The sequence below is a fragment of the Misgurnus anguillicaudatus genome, chromosome 2 (assembly GCF_027580225.2).
Source record: "Misgurnus anguillicaudatus chromosome 2, ASM2758022v2, whole genome shotgun sequence".
Taxonomy (NCBI): Eukaryota; Metazoa; Chordata; class Actinopteri; order Cypriniformes; family Cobitidae; genus Misgurnus; species Misgurnus anguillicaudatus.
Window position 1 is genome coordinate 40,993,824 of NC_073338.2, and position 24,130 is coordinate 41,017,953.

The 24,130-nt window shown below is 35.7% G+C and overlaps 1 protein-coding gene across 2 annotated transcripts; it reads left to right on the forward strand.

Annotated features, from left to right (window-relative positions):
- Nucleotides 1-1,355: 1,355 nt before the first annotated feature.
- Nucleotides 1,356-22,572, forward strand: crlf1a (cytokine receptor-like factor 1a). Of its 2 annotated transcripts, none has more exons than XM_055203208.2 (8): nt 1,356-1,761; nt 6,597-6,875; nt 10,083-10,212; nt 10,737-10,906; nt 15,799-15,956; nt 17,309-17,477; nt 18,253-18,438; nt 21,446-22,572. In XM_055203208.2, the coding sequence occupies exons 1-8, from the start codon at nt 1,704-1,706 to the stop codon at nt 21,460-21,462; spliced, it is 1,167 nt and encodes a 388-aa protein (XP_055059183.1). In that variant the 5' UTR covers nt 1,356-1,703; the 3' UTR covers nt 21,463-22,572. The 2 variants fall into 2 exon arrangements, with proteins under 2 accessions (XP_055059183.1, XP_055059182.1); XM_055203207.2 differs by having other exon boundaries at nt 1,358-1,761; nt 18,253-18,434.
- Nucleotides 22,573-24,130: the final 1,558 nt, after the last annotated feature.

A 24,130-nucleotide genomic window follows, 5' to 3' on the forward strand; every position in this document is an offset into this window, starting at 1 on the left:
AAAAGAAAGAAAGAAAAAGAATTAAATATCCTATTTCAAATCTATACCTGAAATGGTTACAGTATAGTTGATATAATTGAAATTATTGTTCTTTTATTGAAGATTTGTACATTTTTTTAGTCTTAATGTCTTGTTATACTTCTTCAATTCTAGATTATTTACATATACAGTATATTTTTGATATATTTGTATTGCACACATATTAAACCAAACCAGTGCTAAATTCTATATACGAAATAATATGTATTAAATTTTTTCATTGTACAATGTTTAACATTAAAATAGTTGTTTAAAGATTTATACTTTTTTATTCTAATTGTCCTGTTATATTTTTTATTCTATATTATTTATAATATTATATATATTTGTATTACACACATATAATATCAAAACAGACCATATAGTCATAAATCCTGTATAATTATATATATGAAGAGTTTCGTTGCAAAACGAGATAAATCCATTTTTTTACATTTTTGTCAAAACATGTTTATTATTATGTTATCATGTTATTATTTTGTTTTATGGTGCTACTTAGCTGTGTTTTTTAATTTATGAAGGTTTAAATCAAAACAAACCAACTGCAGTTGCATTGAAATTAATTGGAATGCACAACCAAAAACCGAGATTTCTGAACAATTAAAAAAACTGTGGTTATCTCGTTTTGCTACGAAACTCTTATTACCTAACAATGTTTTATATCAAAACAATCACCCAAAGATTAATGCAATATAACATTTTACTTTTAAATCATTGTCTTGTTGTTATTCCTTAATTCTCTATTATTTAAATATAGTTCTAATTGTATTGCGCACTTGTCACATTAAACCAATTAAAAAATTGTTAATATAATCTTGTTAGATTTACATGCACAAACATGCAAGGTCTAGAACAAATAGGGCATAGGTTAAATTCAAATTATTACCCCTTCCAGTTCCAAATGGCAGATGACACATAGATGTCATGCAGAATGAGTGCAACTTCAAAGGATCATGGGTAGGCCTATTACCTGCAGTGGGTTTTACCTGCAGCTGCACGCATCCCATTGCATTACCCCTAAATAATGATTGCACTAATACCTTAAACGCGAGGTCTTAAGTTGAACTAGTATCTCTAGTTAATCGACCGACAGGCAGGTTAAAGTTTGGCGGATTTTTTAAGAGGTCTTGGTCGCCCAAGAACACAGAGAGGGAACGAAACATAGGCGTGTTCGATTTCACGCGGCTCTGCGCAAACAAATAAGCTTATGACTTTAAAGTATCGCGAGAGCAAATACGTTCGAGTCGTTGTCGCGATACTTTGATATCAAATGCCCATCTACCTGCGCAGAGCCGCGTGAAGTCGAACACGCCTAACGACTGTGTGGGAAGACATGGGCGGAGTCTGCGAAGTATAAACTTGGATGTTTCCTAGCACTGGGAAACAGCACCGACCGTATACGATGCCAAAAGTAAATGAAGAGGACGAGTGCAACAGCGCATTAACAGAACATTTGGCGGATAATTTGTAAAGTTTATCGCTCCGTAACGTCTGTGAGACTTTAGCGTTTAACTTACGGGCTCTGGGATCAACAGATCGGGCGCATTGAAGCTGGACTCGGCGTGAATGCTCTCAACTTAGTTGCATGCGTGGATAAAATATTCCTGCATAGACCAATAAGACACACTTGTGTTTAAATAACGAAGGCGAGAAGTTTTTGTAAGATGATCTGGTTGTTGTTTTTGCTCCTATGTGCTGCCGGCGTGTTGTCGTCTGCCACCCGTGAGTATATATAAACCCTCTTACATGTGTTTTCACATCCTGTATTTATCAAATGGGTGTCCAACGTTGCCTTTACATAAGTAAATGTAACATTTACAATTTAATATTTATGTTTTGCAAGGAAAGTTAAATACAGTAAGCAAAATATATTATCCTCTATCAGAAATTTAGTTGCTTAACTTATGCAAATGTATTTTTGTGGATGTAATGTATATGTATACATCCAAAACTATTTAAAAAACATGAAAATTAACTATGGTTTTATTATAGTTAAAGTGTTTTTTTTTTCTGTTAACATACACATTTCATGGTACTTTACTGAGAGCATATAAATCTGTTGTTACTATGGTTTTGCTACAAATCCCATAGTAAAACTATGATTACTACAGTAAAACCATGGTAGATCTAAAGTTTAACTGATAACAGTTCTACAAGTTTTTATTTATATCACACTGCTGTTCTAAAATGCAACAAATTGGACCAAATGTTGCACTATAAAGGGGTTAAAATTTCAACAGGTCAGAACATAATTCATTTAACACGTGGAGGGTTTAACCTCAAAAAGCTCTTACATCATGTTACTAGAGCTTGTTTTTATAATGCACATGTGTGTTGAAGTAAGTTAATCTCAGATTAGTATTAGTGTTGATATGAGGTGATGTTTTGGGCTTGGTGAAATATAGGTGGTTTTGAGGTTTAATTCGTTTTTAATGAACTGCAGAGGACACTGTAACAGGATCAAAAAGCACGATCGGGATGCAAATAACAAGAGGCAAAATTATTAATAGTTGTTGTAAAAGAAATTTACAGTGCCATTATTTATCGTGTTCCCCTTACGTGCCATTCCCAGGTGTTAGTGGGAGACTAATTACATTTAATTAAGTATTGCCTCATTCACACCCTGAGTGCCAGGCAGGGGATTACGAGAAGTGCAAATGCATTAAAATGCATTGCAGTCGATGATGATCTCGGCTTTGTTATACAGTTTCACTTGGTGTAAATAATACCTTGACAAAGGCGATTTATCTCGCCAAAAAGGTTGGTAATAAATTATGCTTTAGTGAGTGCGCAGTTGGGCTCTCTCTTTATTCAACATGATCCTTTAATTCTGCACCTCAAAAAAGGTGTGCGTTTGTTTAAGTACTTTACAGTTAAACACAAAAGCATTAGACTTTTTCTGGGCCTCCGTGAAATATAAACTTAAATAAGCAGGAACTAATATTCTTTTGAAACATCACTGTGGCATGACAACATGGGCAGGAATTTCCAAAGGGACATCCCCTGGTTCACTCATTTGCACCCATGGATACACTCTTAAAAATGAACGTTCCCAAAAGGTGCTTTGTCTGGAACCTTCAGTATCACAAATTAAAGATTCCTTATAGTGGAAAACACAGACAATAAAACAATAAGTACCAGGGCTCCAGACTAACTTTTTTCACTTGGAGCACAGTGACTCCCAACTGAAAATTTTAGGGGGCGCAACCAGAAAATTTAGGGGCACATACCATAAATCAACATGCTAACCAAATATTCACATTTCTACTAATTTACACTGTATAACTAATAAGTACAATGTGCTGTTTTAAATTCAGTGTCACATCACAAAAAAAGGTCAAATTTACTGGTCGTACATGTGCGACTGGATGTAAAATTCAGTGGCACACTCTAAAATTTTGGTCTCAAAAATTCAGCATGAAGAACTTAATTATGCAAGTTCATTCAACTTACTTTTTAAAGTTTTGGCTTGTGATAAGTTGATGTAACTGAGAAAAACAAGTTGAAATTGTTTAACTTAATTTGTTAAGTTAAAGTAACAAGAAATTGTTTGAGGAACCAAAAACGGTTCTTCTACGGCATCGCTTTAAAAACCCCTATTAGCACCTTAATTTTGCTTGGTTTCCTTCGCAGTTGCACCCTTGATTACATGACTCCGGTCTTACCTCATGAGACCTTTTGAAAACAAATCCTTTACAGCTCATTTCCTATTCAGACACCTGCGATAAATACTTGTAATTGCTACTGTCATTAAACTCCTTGAAGTAAAATGTTTACAGTCAGATTTCCACTTCAGTGAAGCAGTTTTGCCATGATTATTCAAAAGCAATACAATGGCCCACCTTCATCCAGTTTCATTAGTTATCTGAGATTAAAGAGCCGATTTAACTGTATCTGTCTGTTCTGAATTGGAGAGTTTTTTCTGATCAATGTCTTTTAATGTCTGACTCTCTTAATGTTAGTCAATCCGAGCATCTTGTTGTAATTTGGCGTAATCACACAGCAGTTCCCTCTTCACTTATCCAATTACCAAACTGCACTGGATGGACAGAATTTCTGATGAATTCTACAGTGTCATATTATAAAGATCTCTAACGGGGTTTAAACAATTACAATCGGTTGCGTTGGGATTATTCTCGCTGTCTGGGATCTTTTAGTGTTTAAGTTTGGGCAGCTTTGAGAAATATTAGCTTGTATCCATTTATAGTTACTAGAAACTGTGCCAATATGAACTGTCATCTCCTTTGTGAATGCCTTGAACATCTTACTTTCACATTTGTCATGTGCATGTTTTCTAGTGAAACTAGTGGGTTCTGACTCATTTGGTACTTCAGGCAATACAACATCATGACAAAAACACTCTGGTTATTATTTATGAGTGACGAATGTGTAAGTCTAGTAGTTTAACATGAATAACATGAGGACAGTTTGGTTGTGAATGAGGTCTTTTTCTCATTAACCGAACCTTATAAGCTTTGGTTTGGCTTGCATTTTAGATTTCTTCCAGCTATTTGGGGTTGGAAAGAACCATTAAATGTAATAACTAAACATTTTTCTTTAAACATAAAGCAGTGTAATTGTCCATGTTTGTGTACAACAGGTTCCAGTTACACAGAATTAAGTATTAGCATGCAAACAACAAAAAATGTGAGGTCCACGTATGTGGACACAAAAGTGGCTGGTTGCATATAGTCTTAAAAGTTAGTCATGAATTTGTTTTCTTTAAGACTGATCATACCTGTTTTAAGTATGTTACATAGAAAGGTAGATTCATTTAAATACAAATATTCAAACTGTTAGCTCTAACTAAATGCTAGTTAGTCAGTCACGGCTATTAATGCAACCGGCCACAGGTCTTAGGAGGTTAAACCAACACTTTTTGCATGTAATTAACAGAAAATTTAATACAATAAAAATCAAAAAAATGTTGTGGAAGTTGCATTAAAACACACTTAAGAATTTGACGGTGCACGTTGCTTCAATTCAGGAGTTTCCAAATTGGGGTCCAGGGACTCCCAGGGGTCCCCAAGAAGGTTTAAGGGGTCCCTAGAAAATAAAAAGTCTATCTGTTGCCAATTTAGGCATCGGCCGGTATAAGATTCTTGTGGTATGATAACCTTTAGCAAAAATTCCACGGTTTCACTGTGTTGCGGTATTGCCATTGCAACACTAAAATGTGTTATTTTCAAATGCCAGGTAAAAATAAAGCCTTTAAATTATAATATGTTTAAAAAATATAGCATATTTTCGTAATGTTTATTAAACATCAAATCAATCACATGACTTAATGAATTTTGTATAAACACAGCTCATATTTTGGAGACGGTATAACAGAACATTTTAGTGGTTTTGAAACCTTGACTGTTTAAAACCTCAGTATACCTTGAAACTGGTAACCGGCCCATGCCTAAGCCAATTGTTTAAGTTTGTTATTTAAATTAACATTTTGCTGTCTTTATGATAAAACAATTACTTTTAATCTAACACAGTTAACACTTGACTGAAATGTTAACAATGGTTTAAAAGATCATTTAATTAAAGGTGAAATGCTTGAAATTATGGTAACACTTTACAATAAGGTTCATTAGTTAAAATTAGTTAATGTATTAACTAACATGAACAAACCATTAGCAATAAATTTTTGACAGTATTGTTAATCTTTGTTAATGTTAGTTAATAGAAATAAAGCTTTTAATTGTTTGTTCATGTTAGTTCACAGTGAGTGCATTAACTAACATTAACAAGATTTTAATAAAGTATAAGTAATTGTTGAAATTAACATTAAAGAAGATTAATAAATGCTATTTAAGTGCAGTTCATAATTAGTTCATGTTAACTAATGTAGTTAACTTATGTTAACTAATGAACCTTATTGTAAAGTGTTACCAAAATTTATTTTGTAGACAAAAATATACCTGTGCCAAACAGATTTATTTCTGTTATTAGAAAACAAAAAAATTATTTAAATAAAAAAAAAATAGATTACTTATACTGAACATTGAAAAAAGCAGCCAATAATGGCCCAGATTAAATGTGAACTCCTTCAATATTCTTTAAAAGTCATTAGGTAAAACCTCAAGAAGCTTCTTGATAAAAGGACACAAGTACGGTTTTGCAATTTTCTAGGCAAAGGTTGACTGCACTTTAAATGATAAAATAGAGTTTTGATTTATTTTGGATTCTTTTAGTCACAACATAATTACATGTGTTATGAAATAGTTTGGATAAACGTATTATTATTCTGTAATGTGTAATAATAGTGTTTCAAAACTTTTGACCAGTAGTGTATATATTTTAGGAAAGGGGTCCCTAGCTAAAGGTTCATCATATGTGGGGGTCCTACCATCAAAAAGTTTAAAAACCCCTGCTCTGTCTGATTTACAGTATCAATATAAACTTTTACGATGTGTTAGTCATGAGGCTAGTCTGTCAGAGATGGGCACAGATCCCTGTAAATGTCACATAAAGAGACCTTAACCACAACCAAACACTTCAAAAAATAAACAAGCTCATTCTCTAGCACTAACACGCTAACTTCTGTCTCTAACTTTCTTCAGAGCTGGCTACCATCTACCCTCAAGACCCTGCCCTTCCCATTGGCTCTAGCCTGACAGCGACATGCTCAGTGAATCCAGATCATGGCCTGCATGCTGGCTCGCTGTACTGGACTCTGAATGGGAAGCGTCTTCCCAGCAGCACCTACAGCATCTTGAGCCCCACCGTGATCAGTGTAACGCTGCCACGGCTCTCGGGGTCTCGCCAGCGCTCTGGAGACAACCTCGTGTGCCATAACAGCGGGGGTCACGTGCTGGCTGGCTCCTGTATCTATGTTGGCAGTGAGTGTGCATACCATATTGTTCGTATTTACTACCGAGCGAGCGTGTGTTTAATTGGCAAGGCCGGTGCTGTGGGGCCTTTGGCTACCAGGGACCTCCAGCTGAGATAAAGCAAGAAACTGCAGATGTAATTGATAGAGGTTAGGGAAAGATTTTAAATGTGATTACTACCGCAATGAAATAAATGAAGAAATTAGATGATATATGTACCCAAAGTCTGTTATTCATGGCTATAACAGTATATTCTTAACCCGTATGTGACCCTGTCAGTAAAATCTATGATAAATTCTCATTATCTAATTATGAGATTAGGATCATCAAAGTTGTGAGGAAGTTGGCTTCCTTAATGACTTTAATATTTGATGTGGCTTTACTCAGTCAATATCAAAGATAATAGGTTATATTTTTTACATTATGTAGGATGAGTTTATGTAAAATCAATAAATGGGTACAGTAGCTGGGTTTTCTCACATTTGCTTATATATACCTTAATATCGTTCTCATAATTGCAATTTCATTTCACCTATTTGTAACGTAATGCGTACATTGCATTTGGCAATTACATTTGGCCAGGGGTCTCGTAAGACTGTAATTCATCCTTGTTATTTGGTGCAGACCAATTCAAATGGATTTAAATGGATGGATTTGTTGGATGGATGTTTATAAGCCATAGGGAAGTAGAGGTATTAGACAGCTTTTACGATTCAACCCCTGCCACTGGGCCACATGTGCTTTGTTCACCAATGAACTCAGTGTTGCATAAAACCCCTTAAGGTATCGGCCTGTTAATGCTGTAACGCATTTAGCATCTGTGTGGTCCTTCATAGGCACTTTCCTCATCTGACGCATACACCAGGTTACATGTGACGGTATGGAAAATGACAAACACAGACACATGCAAAGGGAAAAAGCGAAGAATGAGAGAGTAAAGGAAGTGAGTGTCTGGTCATTTGGAAAAGAGATCAATACTGTGTTGACTCAAAGAGGACTCGCTGGGTCTCTGTAAGGTTTAGTTCATATGGGGGCAGTTTTCCGGACAGGGTTTAGATTAATCCAGGACTAGGCCTTAGTTATATTAGGACATTTAAGTAGTTTTTACAAACAAACCTTACAGAAATAATACTGATGGAAATTTTGAGATAAAACACTGCAAAACATGACTTTCTTACTTACACTGTAAAAATACTTTGCTGCCTTAAAATTTTTTGTTGAATCAACTCGGATTTACAAGTCATTTCAACATACTATTATTTATCTTGACTAAAGATGAGTTGTTATAACTACAGGTGAGTTGTTATAACTTATAAAATTAACTTGACTTTTCTCAACTATATTTTATAAGTTGTGACAACTCATCTCTGTTGACATGACTTGTTAATCTGAGTTGATTTAAAAAAAATTTAAGGCAGCAAAGTATTTTTTTACAGTGTAGTATTTTTGTCTTGTTTTCAGTAAAAATATTAAAAAAAATTCTTAAATTAAGATGTATTTTCTTGATGAGCAAATTGACCTAGGAAAATAAGTCTAGTTTTAAGACAATAAATATAAAATTTAAGCGAATTTGTGCTTAAAACAAGCAAATAATAATAATAATTAAGTGTTTCTGAAAAAAGTAAACTTATTTCAAGAATTGTTTTCTTAAAACAAACTAAAAAAAATCTGCCAATGGAATAAGAAAAAAATTCTTGAAACAAGTTTACTTTTTTCATAAACACTTAATACAAATTTTTTTTTTTTTGCTTGTTTTAAGCACAAATTCGCTTACATTTTATATTTATTGTCTTAAAACTAGACTTATTTATCTAGGTCAATTTGCTCATCAAGAAAATACATCTTAATTTAAGAATTTTTTGATATTTTTACTGAAAACAAGACAAAAGTACTAAGAAAGTAATTTTTTGCAGTGAACAATGGTACTGCACTGCAAAAACTGACTTTCTTACTTAGTACTTTTGTCTTGTTTTCAGGTACAAATATCAAAAAAATTCTTAAATTAAGATGTATTTTCTTGATGAGCAAAATGACCTAAAAAATACGTCTAGTTTTTAGAAAAATAGACAATTTAAGTAAATTTGTGCTTAAAACAAGCAAAAATTTCTGCTTTCTCACCCTGTTGGCAGATATTTCTGCTTATTTTAAACAAAATCATTTAAATTTTATAATTTTGGTCTATAACCTAGACTTATTTTCTTAGGTCATTTTGCTCATCACGAAAATACATCTTGATTTATGATTTTTTTATATTTTATATATTATAGCAAAACAACCGAAGAAAATAAGTCTAGTTTTTAGACCAAAAATATCACATATATAATTGATTTTGTGCATAAAACAAGCAAAAAAATCTGCCAATGGGGTAAGCAATTTTTTTCTTGAAATTTTCTTGAATTTAGTGTTTAAGGAAAATGTTAAAGATTTTTTTGCTTACCCCATTGGTAGATTATTTTTTGCTTGTTTTATGCATAAAATCACTTAAATTTGATATTTTTGGTCTAAAAACTAGACTTATTTTCTTGGTTCGTTTTGCTCATCAAGAAAAGCATCTTAATTTAAGAATTTTTTGATATTTTAACTGAAAACAAGACAAAAATACTAAGGAATTTTTTTCTTGAAAATCATTTTTGGCAGTGTATAAAGAGATGTCAGTACACTGTGTTTTCAAAAAGGCATCTCAAACATGCATTTTAGTCTGGGACTAGTATAAGCCCTGTCTGGCAAACCACCACTTAATCACACTAGAATCTTGGCTCCGTTCCTAAACTTAAATGGCGATGACAGCTGAAGCTATCTATTATTAATCATTAAAAAGTGAAGTCATTCATATTAGACACACTTAAATTTTGCCTTTTTTCTCTGTTATCTAAAGGGATAGTTCACCCAAAAATGACAATTTTGTCATCATTAACTCACCCTCATGTTATTTAAACCTGTATGAGTTTCTTTATTTTATTGAACACAAAGAAATAGTTGGAAAAACAAATACTATGGAAGTCAATGAGTACCATATATATTTGTATCAACAGAATAAAGAAACTCATACAGGTGAGAGTGAGTAAATGATAACAGCCTTTTCATTTTTGGGTGAACTATCCCTTTAACATGCGGTTGACGTGTGCTTAGCAAACTGTCGTTCTTTGTAATGAGTTATTTTCCGCTAACTTAATTTGACAGGTAAACAAAAGCTCTTCATCTGCTTTCTTCTTTTAGTGCCTCCTGAGAAACCCGTGAACCTTACCTGCTGGTCCAGGAACACTAAAGACCTCACCTGTAAGTGGTCTCCCGGGGGCCAGGGGGAAACTTTCATCAAGACGAAATACACGCTCAAATATAAGCTCAGGTCAGTGGCACGGGTCAGTCTGTTTCACGTCGATGCCTCTTCCCAGATTCAGGCCTTATCATGTTTGTATGTTTCGAGTTTGTACATGCCCGTTCACTGTAGGACAGTGTTCGTGGATGTCTCAAATCAAATCTGTACTAATCCTTTCTGATGGACAGACTCCAAACACGTTTGTTGTCTGGAGGAAAATTATTAAGATTGTTAGCTACTAGTACTACTGTGACCAAACTACAGTACTTTTGCTGTGTTGTTTTTCCTAGACAATGCAGTAATTAATTCATCACTAGCTTTCATGCCCAGTGAGCAGATGGTACGCAGACAGCAGCTTCCATATCCTCATTCCTATTCCAGAAGCCATAATGAGGAAAAATTTCCCACAACTGATACTAAATGATCTCCCAGTTATTCTTTAACACTGTTTATATAGAAAACCATATAGGAAGCTATAGATTTTAGCACAATGTATAAATATCGCTATTCCGGAATTGGTAAACGTCTAAAAAACCTCACGTTTGCCTGTCCAGGTGGTACGGGCGAGAAAAAGAGTGCGACGACTACAGCATAGGAGATCCGTACAAGTGCTACATCCCCCGCGACCTCGCCCTCTTCACGCCTTATGAGATTTGGGTGGAGGCCTCCAATCAACTCGGAACGGCCATCTCTGACGTCATCTACCTGGATATCCTAGACGTGGGTGAGTGTGTGACCTTCGACCCCCTTTTGTGGCGCAAGCGCCAGGTGTTCTCCTCATGGCCAGTGTGCAACCCGAGAGCGGCACTCCTTGTTAATGTGGGTGGAGGTGTGACGAATTGCATCGGCCCGTCATAGCGTCATCAATATCTCTGCGCCTCGTATCGTATCGGCCCACCTACTCACGCATACCTGAGAAACCTTACAGCCCCCGCTTTTAGTGGAATTTTACATTTTATGGTTTCGCTAATCCTTTAACCGTGACCAGCCCGGGGCTACCTTTTAATAATGTGACTGAAAGGGTGAAGTCTGTGTTTGTTTTTTTGTTTTTTTTTGAATCTTTAAGATCTTATCTTATCCTTGAGTACAGGCCAACTTATACATAATCTCTTTACAGGGACACGTTTATCATGTTAATAAAAACGGAATTAGTATTGTTATATTTTATTAAGTCAGGGGGCGTTTTGTGTTGGCAAGACATTAGAAAGGGTTTTTTGTAAAAAATCAAATAAAATGGACTTGACTTACAGTAAAGCCCCCTTTCTTTAAAAATCAATTTAGGAGAGATTATGAACTTTTGCATCCTGTGTGTATAAATCAGGGCTACTGCACCTGAAGGGGGAGGCAGGGCAGTTGAATGGAAAGTGAAGTGAGAGGAAGGTGGGTGCTGCTTAAAACATGCCATAGTTATGAGACAGCCACCACACCTAATGCCTACCCCTCCTTAGCAACAGAGACAATGTTCATCTATGTTACTAGTTAATTAAACAACAGTTTTGAGATCCAAGTCGTTCTTGATCTGTTCTTCTGTGGAGAAAATCCAACAGTGTGGTAACCATTATAAGTGGGAGCGAACCACCCCATGACCCTTTTCCCACTTAAATGCAAAATTATTCGAGTATTTTAGGTTTTTACTGTTCTGTTAGCTGGTTAGGTAATAAGTGTCAGACCAATTTGAAGTCACTGCCAACCAATGTGTAGTCGGCTATGGACTGTATCCTATTAAGGACTAAGTGCTATAATTCTGCTACTTCTAGTGTTCATTTACATGACTTTTAGCAAATCGGGTAAACATCAAGTCTGCATTATCTCGCCTTATTACACAGCTTATAATAATAATAATAATAATAAAATGTGTTTTCTATACCAAGAAAGGGACAAGATGAAAGCCACTATTTTCTGTTACTAACGTTCACATAGCATCTTTAGGTTATAATAACATTAAAATCCATAATTAGATTTTTAAAGATTTATTATAAAAACTGATTATTTTTTCTGCAAAATGCAATAAATCCATGACAAGTGTTTTTTAAATGCTATAAATCTATTGAATCATATATAAATGTGCATTGATCTTTGCCATGTTATATTCATTTAGTTGACTAGTGGTATACACTGATTAAAAAAAAAACATTAATGGCATTAATCAAAACACTTACTTTGTCATATTAGGAACACTGTCATTGCTGCTGTTATTCTTGGGACATCGTCACTGAACTTTTTTGACAGCGATCATTTGTAAAATGTTTTGTTCCTGCTCGATTTTGTTGACTTCGCGTAAAATAAATCCTTTAATGGGGTAAGCAAAAAAAATCTTGAACATTTTTCTTAAACACTAAATTCAAGAAAAATTCATGGCTGATTTTTTTTGCTTGTTTTATGCAGAAAATCCCTTTTTTATTTATCACTTTGATATTTTTGATCTAAAAACTAGACGTATTCTCTTCTCGTTTTGCTCATCAAGAAAAAGCATATTAATTTAAGAATTTTTTGATATTTTTACTGAAAACAAGAGAAAATACTAAGAATTTTTTTCTTGAAAATAATTTTTTGCAGTGTACTCTTAATGAGCAAAATGACCTAAGAAAATAAGTCTAGTTTTTAGACAAAAAATATCAAATTTAAGTGATTTTGTGCATAAAACAAGCAAAAAAATCTGCCAATGGGGTAAGCAAAAAAATCTTGAACATTTTTCTTAAACACTAAATTCAAGAAAAATTCATGGCTGATTTTTTTGCTTGTTTTATGCAGAAAATCACTTAAATTTGATATTTTTGACTTATTTTCCTCTGTCGTTTTGCTCATCAAGAAAAAGCATCTTAATTTAAGAATTTTTTGATATTTTTACTGAAAACAAGACAAAAATACTGAGATTTTTTTTCTTAAATCATTTTTTGCAGTGTGTATTCAACCTGCCACCATTGTTGTTTACAATGCGTGCGCTGTGATTTGTTAAGCGGATTTATTGCATTCTGCAGAGAAGGAAGACTGGCGTTTATTGTGTTTTGGGAAAAAAGGAATAAAAGATGACAGAATAACATGGCGGATATCGGATTTTGCGTAATATTAAGAATATACTTTTTAATACTGACCAGATTAAAATAGATATTTAATGTTTCTTACCTTACTTATGAGGTAAATAGCTGTGTAATAAGCGGGATAAAGTACAGGCAGTCGGTTGTTATCGTGAAATAAGCCTCTTCAGTGTGATACAAGATCAGACCTAAAAACACTGTCTGGGCTTATTACTGCAATAACAACCGGCTGCCTATATATTATCCCTTACAAAATAAATTCATGAAGCTTTAAAGGTGCCATAGAATAAAAAACTGTTATTACCTAGGCATAGATGAATAATAAGAGCTCTGTACATGGTAATGACATATCGTGAGCCTCAAATGCGTATGTTACTTAATTTTTATGTAAACCTTGTGCATGCAAAATACCACTGGAAAACCAGGCCAATCTCAACATGATGTCACAGTCGAGATGTACGCCCCAACATTTAATTACACATTAAATTAAGTACAAAGTTGTTAAATGTTTAGTTATGTGAGATACTGACATGAGCCTCGGAGCAGAGCAATAAGAGCAGAGCTCAACATTATTATTCATGATCCTTCCAGATAGGGCAAAATAGACCATTTCATTCAAAGGACTAGGATCCTAGGATTGTAAAAACATACATTCTATTTAAACATCAAAGAACAATTTAACATATTATTTCAATGCATTCTTTGGCACCTTTAGTATTTTCGTCTAAGGTATTTATACACTCAACAAACACAAAAGGCCTATTTCTCTCAAATATTGTTCACGGGTCTGTATAAATGTGCGTTGTAAGCTCTTCTCCTTTGTGGAGATGGTCCATCCACTTCACAGGTGTGACATATCAAGATGCTGATTAGACATCCAGTTCCTGCCAATATCCAGCAACTTCGCACAGCCATTGAAGAGGAGTGGACCAACATTCCACAGACCACAATCAACAACCTGATCAACTGTATGCAAAGGAAATATTGCAATGCATCAGGCAAACGGTTTAGGACCCCCCAAATACAGTAAAACTGCACATTTTAGAGTGGCCTTTTATTGTGGCCAGCCTAAGGCACACCTGTGCAATAATCATGCTGTCTAATCAGCATCTTGCTATGCCACACCTGTGAGGTGAAAGGATTATCTCGACAAAGGAGAAGTGCTCGCTAACACAGATTTAGACAGATTTATGAACAATATTTGAGAGAAATAGGCCTTTTGTGTACGTAGAAAAAGTCTTAGATCTTTGAGTCCAGCTCATGAAAAACGAGGGCAAAAACTAAAGTTTTGCGTATATAATTTTGTACACTATATATTTTTACTTGAAAGGAATAGTTTACCCAGATATTAAAAATCATAATTTTTTTATCTCATAATTTACTCACCCTCATGTCGTCTTGCATGTATATGACTAGCTTTTTTCTTAGTTAAACTTATAATTTAATAATAAAATGCAGTCGTGTTATCTTCTTATATGGTACTTAACATGGCAAAGCTCCAAAAAGCATACATATACATACATTATTAAAGTGATCCAAATTCAAAGTCTTATGAAGCATGATAAATATTTTGGGCTTGCGATCAATACATCACACATCCATTGAAACATACAGATCAGCACTATAGATTCAAATATGGCATCACGTCGATAATTTCAAATCTCATTGGTTCTTGCGTGTGTTGTAATGAAACCCAAATGGGTGATTCTCACGAAATTTTTTATAAGCCTTTGAACCTTGAAACCAATTTTTTTGGACATATACGATTTCTTCTTATGAACTTACTAGAATCATTATTTTTAGAGGATTTGAAAAATATTTCCTATAGAATTATTTACATTTTTAGATTATCATTATAAAAAATGATCATTCCGCAACATGATATTACATTAATATATGCATTTACAAACTCATGTTTCAGTAATGAGAATTAAAAAGTTGTCTAGGTACTCTGATGACAAACAAAATTTTAACTTTTATCTGGAGAGAAAAATAAGAACTGCTTTCCTAGCCATCTTAAGTGTCACAGCCAATTATGTCCCTTCCAACAATATTTTTTGAAAATATTAGTTCCTTGAGGGCTTAAAAGATGATTGAAAATTGTTGCGGAGGATGAGAAAATTGGTCTTGGACACATTTTTATGCCTTATTATTGTGTCTACATTTACCAATGATCACCAAACACCACGTGTTTCTTTACTGTAAATGTTTATAGTATAACATGCACTGAAGCTTTTTATTTTTTTAGATTTTTTAATTATAAATATTTTCATGTCAAAGAACCCAAATCCAGTCATGGACACGTTGCGGTAATGAAAAAATTCCTCTTAAATTTGGAAAAAACAACAAAATTGTTTTTTATGATGTCATTTGAAATCATGTGCAAAATAGTACATGAAGAGATGTTTATAACTGTATGCTTATTGTTTTGATTGCATTTATTTTTATTATCAAAATTTTTCATGACACCTCACAAATCACCCAAATATGACAAGACATCCATGAGATGCACAAATGAGATGAGGTATAGATTATTGAAACTCTTAAATCTACATCTTATGTTTATTATGTCCTCTCCCAGTGACGACAGACCCACCGACAGATGTGACCGTGAGCCGAGTGGGCGACCTGGAGGACCAGCTGACCGTGCGCTGGGGGACTCCTCCTGCATTGAAAGATTTCCTGTTTCAAGCCAAATACCAGATCAGATACAGACTGGAAGAAAGCAGCGACTGGAAGGTACGGTACTACCATGCCTATTATCCTTTGTTACCGTACCCTCTACATACCCTCTGCCAGAGCCACCGACTCGTTTTTCTCATGACGGTATTCATTACCAAGTCCACTACACGTGCAGTTTTATTTGTAATGTTAACTGCATTGATTTCAGGTTCTCAATTTTGAAGCATTTCCAAAGTAGCTAATGGTGCGATGATTAATTAGTGTGGTTCAAAAGACAACAGCCATGTTTCAGTAGAATTTGGGTGTTTGTATTACTTGCCTGAAATATGTCAGTCCCAGCTGTAGCAGAGCACCACATGGTTTCCAGTTCTTAAGACACGGAAAAGTCCGGCTAAACTTTTGGGGTTTCAAATAAACTTGTCCCCATTTCACTCATATGGATCCAATCAGTTGGCAGGTTTCCTTGTGAAGCTGGGCAGAGTTTGGTTACATCATTTTTTTTTTCTTACCAATCTTTGTGCTGTCAGTTACACAGCCTCACACGGTTTGACAAAGTCTAAATATGACACGGACCGTGAAAAGCACATCAATAGCAGATGAACCATTGTTTTTAATCACATTTAGCGAATCATATTAGCGCCCGGCCCGTCCTCGTAGACCCATGGATTGCTTACATAGTCTGTACGAAGGGAATTAATTACCCAGCATGCCTGTTACACAGCAACCTGATGATGTTAACATTCTGCCGCTCATCCCGTTCCAATAGCAATGGTCCTCGGATTACGGGTCACGCATATTAACTGTGTTTGTAGCTTTTGAAATGCGAGTCTCGAAATAGGACTGATTCAGGGGTCGCGGGATTGTAAATAATTACAGGGGGCCCAGGCCCTATTTTCCCTCTCCGAGCATTCCTTCATGTGAATCCCGACTATACCTCTGCTTCAACATGCATTATTTCGAGACAAATGGGAACAACGGTGTTGGCGTGTCGCTCTCTACTGTCGCCGACGATGTTGTCTTTACCCGTCCAATTACTCGATCTGGAGTAATAGATAACAGATTTTCTCTCGGGGTATTGTAGGCACTTCCTGTGCAGAGCGGAGCCAAAATAAGTCTGATTATTTATGTGTCTGTGTGTCTGTCATGTACCTATTGGCCCTGGTTGTGTGTATTTTTCTTTGTGTCTCGGGTATATGTTGGTATATCCCCCCGGGAGCACGTAGAGGGGGGATTTTTTTTGTTCTTCCTCTTTGTAGGTGAACGTGTGGGAACTTGCTTAAGGATTTGAAAGTGAATGGCTTTTTTTCTTCATATAGAGAACATTAAACAAGGCCGGCGGGTGATCCTGTGTGTGGTGCCTGGGTAATCCGTTTGATCTAACGGATTATTTTGGGCGTCTTTCTTCGCAGGTGGTGGATGACGTCGGGAATCAGACCTCCTGCAGGCTGGCAGGGTTGAGGCCAGGCACGGTGTATTTCGTACAGGTGCGCTGTAATCCCGTCGGGATCCTGGGCTCCAGGAAAGCTGGCATTTGGAGTGAATGGAGTCACCCGACGGCAGCCTCGACACCACACAGTGGTGAGAAAAATATCTGTTGTTTACACGTGCAATTGGCAAAACATCAATTGGCATATTGCAGTCTGAATTTATGTTGCTTGGAGAACAAGGTACTTTTTAGGGGCTAATGCAAACAAGCCAAACTTTGACCCCTTTTTGCACCCATGGCCAAGTGATTGGAGTCGCTTACAAAAAACACGCATTTAAATCTGGCTTTGATAGTGTACTAAACCCTCTCTCCATATTTCCTCTCTTTTTTGTGTCTGTTATAAAATGGCAGAAGGCCCAATATTAACATTACACATAAATAAACAAATCCAGACTTGAGGCATGACACACTGTGACTGGTTAAATGGTAGCCATAAGAGGCGGATTGAGATGTTGCCTTCGTCATATTTTCACATTTCGAATGTGTCGTGCAGTCCACTCCATAATTACTTACATATTTCCAAGACAATGTTGGATCCAGCAGACACCAGCTTAGCACATGCAACGCATTACTTTACTCATACATCTCCCCGTTTTGCGGCTTGCCAGAGATTCACAAGGGAGGGTTGGATGTGTTTTTTCAGAGGTTTGTTTCTGAAGATTAACAGATTAACTTTTCTGCACATTAACTCTTCCCACATCTGGTACTCAGAAACCTGCTGTTTATTTAAAATGGAATAGGATTTATTTTTATCCCAACGTGTGTTTGGCTGGCTGTGTAAACGGCCGCATCTGTCCGATAAGCATGCGATAGGTGCGTGTTTCTCCGCATGGATGCGTTTGTTGATTTTCATCTTGCGTTTCGCAGAGCGGCTGATGACGGGGTCATGCGACTCGAAGGCGGGGCAGCAGAACTCCACTCTGAGGCGAGACTTGAAGCAGTTTTTCGGCTGGGTGCGCAAACACGCTTACGGCTGCAGCGGTATGAGTATCAAACTTTACGACCAGTGGCGGGTCTGGCTCCAGAAATCTCACAAAACCCGCAACCAGGTAGGTAAGGAGCTTTTTATATGTGCTCTACCTCTTTAACCTAAATCCAATTTATCACAGTGTTTGAGGGTCTGGTTTTCCTCAACTTCAGTTTCTTTGACTTTGTTATGGTAGGAATATTTGCTATCATAACATCGAGAAATGTAATCCACGGACGGAATGACTTACTGAAGTTGCCAGGGTTAATTTAATTAAAGCGTTTCTGGTGTTATTGTAGCGAGTTTCCGGTGTTTTGCTTGGTAACCACACAAGTAAATAATGCGGGGCAAAATCAGGTAGTTTTTCATTCCACTGTAGAAAACCAGGCCACTTAAATAAACTTGCAGAATGAACTCCAACAGTAAGTTAGCAATCTGAACGTTCACAGACATCAAACTAGGGGCTGTGGGATTGTTCCAGTGGGCCAGTTTTATGCCATTTTATAAAATACATTAATTACAATTCTGCGTAGTTAAACCTCAGAAAAATAAGGCTACTAACCAACAGCACTACACTGAATTAAACAAAACATATGAAATTATACAAATGTAAAGTTTTATAATGTTTTATGTCATACATTTTCTTTGGGGGGGGGTGCGAAAATGTTTGAGAACCATTGATCTAAAGCAGTGGTGTCAGGGGTGCCCCAGTTTTATGACATTTTATATAATACATTAATTTATCATGAATTCTGTGTAATTAAACCTAAAAAAAATATGAGGCTATTAGCCAACAGCACTACATTGTATAACTTAATGTTTTGTTAAATAAAATGTTACGTTTTTGAACAGTTTTTTGTCATAAATTGTATTTGGGGGGCCGTGAAGGAATGTACCATACACAAGGGGGGCCGCACGCCGAAAATGTTTGAGAACCTGTGCAAACGTCAACCATGCCACCATTAGATTTCTTGTTTTTTAATGGTAGAGTTATTTATATAACACTCTTCACAATTGTTTAATTGTTTACATTATAAAAACAGAGTTTTTTGGTGATTGTTGCGGGTAAAAATCCTTGATCTTGCAGCACGTTTTCTTTAAAATGCAATGGAATATGCAGGATATTTATGCAATTTTATACAATGAAATTGTGGGAACTTGCAAAAATTGCTGGAACTTGCAAAAACTGTTTGCAGGTTCAATGATGTTCACGTCACAAAATAACGTTCCCATGGCAACAGGGGACATGGCTGCGCTTGTGTGAAGTAAATGCAACATTTTTCAACTTTCTGCTAAGATATATGTCATTTTTGCTACGAAATTGCGGGAATAATGAAATCATGCAAGCCCCACATATTTTGTGCACGGAAATCTGCAATTTATGCTGCGAAAGTGTGGCATATTTGAAAAAATGCGCCCCCCGCTTTAATATGCAGACTTAGTGGGGGTTTTGCCGGGGGTGCTTGCATGCACATGGAGGGTGTTGCAGCGGAAGGCAGTCAAATTTGTTTAATACCATTAAAATGCCTAAAATGTGGCTCTTTTGTGGCTCAAACATATGTGTTCGGCTGCTATTTTTACACACATGTAATGACAGGGAATAAAGCTGTCCAATCATAGCAGTGGGCGTTTACGTCCAAGTCTTTAATGCGGCCCACCCCTTTAAACGAACCATTTCTCCAGAGAGCCACTAATCCATGTTACAAAATTTGATGTTTTTGAATGTAAAAACCACGTGAACATCGAAGAAGTAGACCTCAGACAACAGTATAATACAATAAAATCGACAAATTCATGGCCCCTTTAAGATGTGCTTAGTACTAAGAAATGTCACACTGAATACTGAAGACATTATATAAAAAATTTTTCTTTCATGTTGTGTACATATTTCCTGTATTTTCTTTGTGTGTTATAATAAAAAGACTAAAAAAATATATGCGAGTTTCGATGCAAAACAAGTTTTCTTGTTAAATTACCATTTTATCAGGCTATTATTTTTAGGTTCAGTTTTTTTTTCCACTTTTTTTCTCAAAAATAAAATTTTTAGGCATTTTAATGGTATTAAACAAATTTGACTGCCTTTTGCTGCAGTGCCCTCTATGTGCATGCAAGCATTTTTGGCAAACCCCCCACTTCAAAAAATTCACTTTTTTGGACAAGGAACAGTAAATCATTGCATATAACTAAAGATGCAACTAGAAACATTGCAAATGATGAAAGTCAAAAATCAAAAGACCACACATTAGGGGGTGCTGTAATGCATGTGGCTGCCGCATTCGGTTGTATTCAGGTCCAAGTACTCATAAGGGAGGAAATTTTAAATGTGATCCATGGTCGTTTCACATTCGTCTTAAGTGCACTCGAAGTATTTTGCTAAAAAGCATTGTGGTGTTTAACCAATTTTGCGGTATTTCTGAATGGCCTGAGGCCGGGATAAAAGCAGATTTTAAGCGACAGTATTTATTTTTTTCAAATATTTTTACAGTAGGCTATTAATCTTTTTTTTATTGAATAAAAAACTATATTAAATGAACGTATAATATGTGCAATCTTACTTTTAATTCCAAGAGCATTCGGTTAATTTAATTATCTAATTTTTGACGGAGGTGGTGTTTAACAGCTTTTGAATCTGACCTCTTCATATATGGATGTTCATTAAAACTAATTTTAAAACAATAAAGCTGGTGGTGGCCTAAGACTTGCACAGTACTGTACATATGTTTTCAGTTCGGTGTTGTCAGGAAATGACAGTGCCTGCCCTACAGCATCAAGCAAGCATTTGTACATGTTGTGGTCTCTGTGTTTTATAAAATAAAGTGACCCAAATGCTTGTCAGCATCACAGAAGAGCGTTACAGCATCATTTAAAATGATCCACAGCCACTTAATGTTATAAAGACAGTTCACAACAACAAAGTAACATTTTTTACTTACTCCAAACATTTATGGCACAGATATGCAAAGAATTGAACTGTAATTTCTTCCCAACGTAATCCATGACCAATCAATGATCTCTGGTTGTTGTGGAACGGCTATAGAGTTTCATTTTTTTTGTATGCACATATCTGATCACTGTCATACCGTCTGCTTTCAGGTTCTTCAAGGAGATAAATCATAGCACGTCGCTCCTGGCAGGCAGAACGTTTTAACAACAACAGCACACTGAGGAAGAATTCACAATTTCCAGACTGCTGCTTGGCTCGGTGCGAGAAAGTTAAAGTACAGATGGACTTAAAATGGAACGTACAAACAACAAAGAATGACAGGCATTTGGGTCTTTGGACACAGCTTTAATTGTGCAGTTTTCTAAAATGCCTCACAAAACAGGAAAACACACTACTTCAACGTCTTTGATAATAGCCAAGGAGCCTACGTGGATTGTATCGGTTATTAGTGGAGATACGTGGTTCTGTTTGTGTCGGAGAGCGAATACTTAAAGGTCATAATTTGCACATTTACACAGAGGATGACGATGCCATGCTTAGCCGGCGCGAAGCGCACGTGACATTTTCAATTTCTCCCAACTGCTAACTTTAGCTGACCTGTATGTTCAAGAGACCTTATGGACAGATGGAAAATGTCAAATGCGGAAATAGGAATGTAATTTACCATTTAAGCTTTATCAAGGGTCCCTTGCACAATGGAGTTACAGGTGTGACTATACTGCAGCAGTTTACGTTAAAAATCCCACAGGTATACCTCACAGAACGTATATTGCCAAATTACAGTCGACATTGCATTGCATTAATCTGTACATACCATATCAACAGTTGCTGAAACACGTTTTAGCATGCAATACTGAAAATATCGATACTTGGAACTATGAGTGGGACTTGTTCCATTTTTTTTTTTAAGTTAAACAAATGTTATAAAGCAGCACCCACAGACAATATATTTAGGATACACGACAACAAAAGTTGTTCTCAACTCAGTAAATGGCCATTTAATGGAGAGGAAAGTTGGCCAACAAATGTTCTCTCATGTGTTTATATATGCGTTGCAGTTGAAACGAACTGTAACCGTGTTTGTAGCATTGAACTGTTTGAACAAATTTTATGTAATGAGACATTTTACTGCTTTTATTTTTGTACTGAATTGTATCCACATATTTAAGTGTAAAGTTATGTTTTGACTCTTAAGTTATGTGTAGGTAGATTATATTATTATTGACTGAATTGTTAAACCCTAATATTGTTCATAAAATCTTTCTTTAAATATCAAGTTCATGAAGATGGTCCTTTATGTGCAGAAAAACACCTCTCTGAATTGTACAAAATGTGCAAAAGTCGCAATTGCACAAAACACAAGTGTTTTGCCAGATAGAGCAAAAGCATGATTCTCTACAGAGATGATGATTAATGTGTGTATGAACAGTTGTCTGGTTAAATTAGCGTTCTTGCTCTGGCCTCTTCCACGGTCAGTATTTCACACTTTTCCCTGAGTGACACCCACAAAGAAAATAAAAACGCTTTAGGCTATTGGGCTTAAAGTCCTCCACATTTTAGCTTTGTGATTTTAGTCTTGTGACTCGAAACTGCCAAGTCCAATAGTAAAAATAGTTTAACCCTCACACACCCAAGCACTAATATTAATGTGATTTTTATTGATGATTCTTTTTGCCCATTTAACGTGTTTTTATGAGGTCACGGGTTATTAAAATCATGATGTTTATGCATATAAAAAGTGTGGCGGATGCAATTGGGTATAAAGCCTTTCCAAGAAGCTAGTACACTGTAAAAAGTGAAAGTTGGGTTAATTTGAAAAATACTTCAGCTGGTAGTTTTATCAACTTTAATTTTCTTACTTTAATGTTTGTGTTGAAAATTGTAAGAAACATTTTTTAGGTGTACTTTAGGTGTTACCGATAGAAGTACTTTTTTAAGTAAGTCCTAATTTTCATCCCAGAGTAGTTTTCTTGCAATCTTTAAAGGGATAGTTCACACAAAAATTAAAATAATGTCATTGACTCACCCTCATGTTGTTCCGAACTCGTAAGACCTCCGTTCATCTTCGGAACACATTTTTAGATGTTTAACACTGATGTCACATGGACTACTTTGATGATGTTTGTATTACCTTTCTGGACATGTATACCATACGTAGATTTTCAATGAAGGGTCAACAAGCTCTCGGACTAAATATAAAACATCTTAAACTGTGTTTTGAAGATGAACGGAGGTCTTGCGAGTATGTTATAAAGTAAACAAAGTAAGAATTGAGTTTGCCTTAATTATATATTCTGTCTTTAAACCAAAAATTTGATGTTTATGATATTTCTTTAAGACATGTTTCTATAATATACTGTAAATAAAACAAGCATATGTTGATTGTCCACCACCCAATTACTTTATAAGCAGGGCTTTACAGATAGGTTGCCAAGCTGTACCTGTAAGTGTCCGTTTTTGGTGCTGATGGATGTGTAAAGATATCGAGATGGGCGTTTTTGCATTTTATATTTAGTCTGAGAGCTTGTTGACCCTTCATTGAAAATCTAGTAGGCCTAACGTATACTGTCCATGTCCATAAAGGTAATTAAAACATCATTAAAGTAGTCCATGTGACATCAGTGGGTCAGTTAGAATGTGTTGAAGCATCGAAAATACATTTTGGTCCAAAAATTTTTAAAAATACGACTTTATCAGTCCCTCGAGAAAAACGCGAATGTGCGATCGCACGATATATTGCATAATCAGCCAAAATCCGCATATTTATGCGGGGCTGCATTTTTTCCAAATACAACGCACTTTCGCCGCATTAATTACATATTTCTGCGCACAAA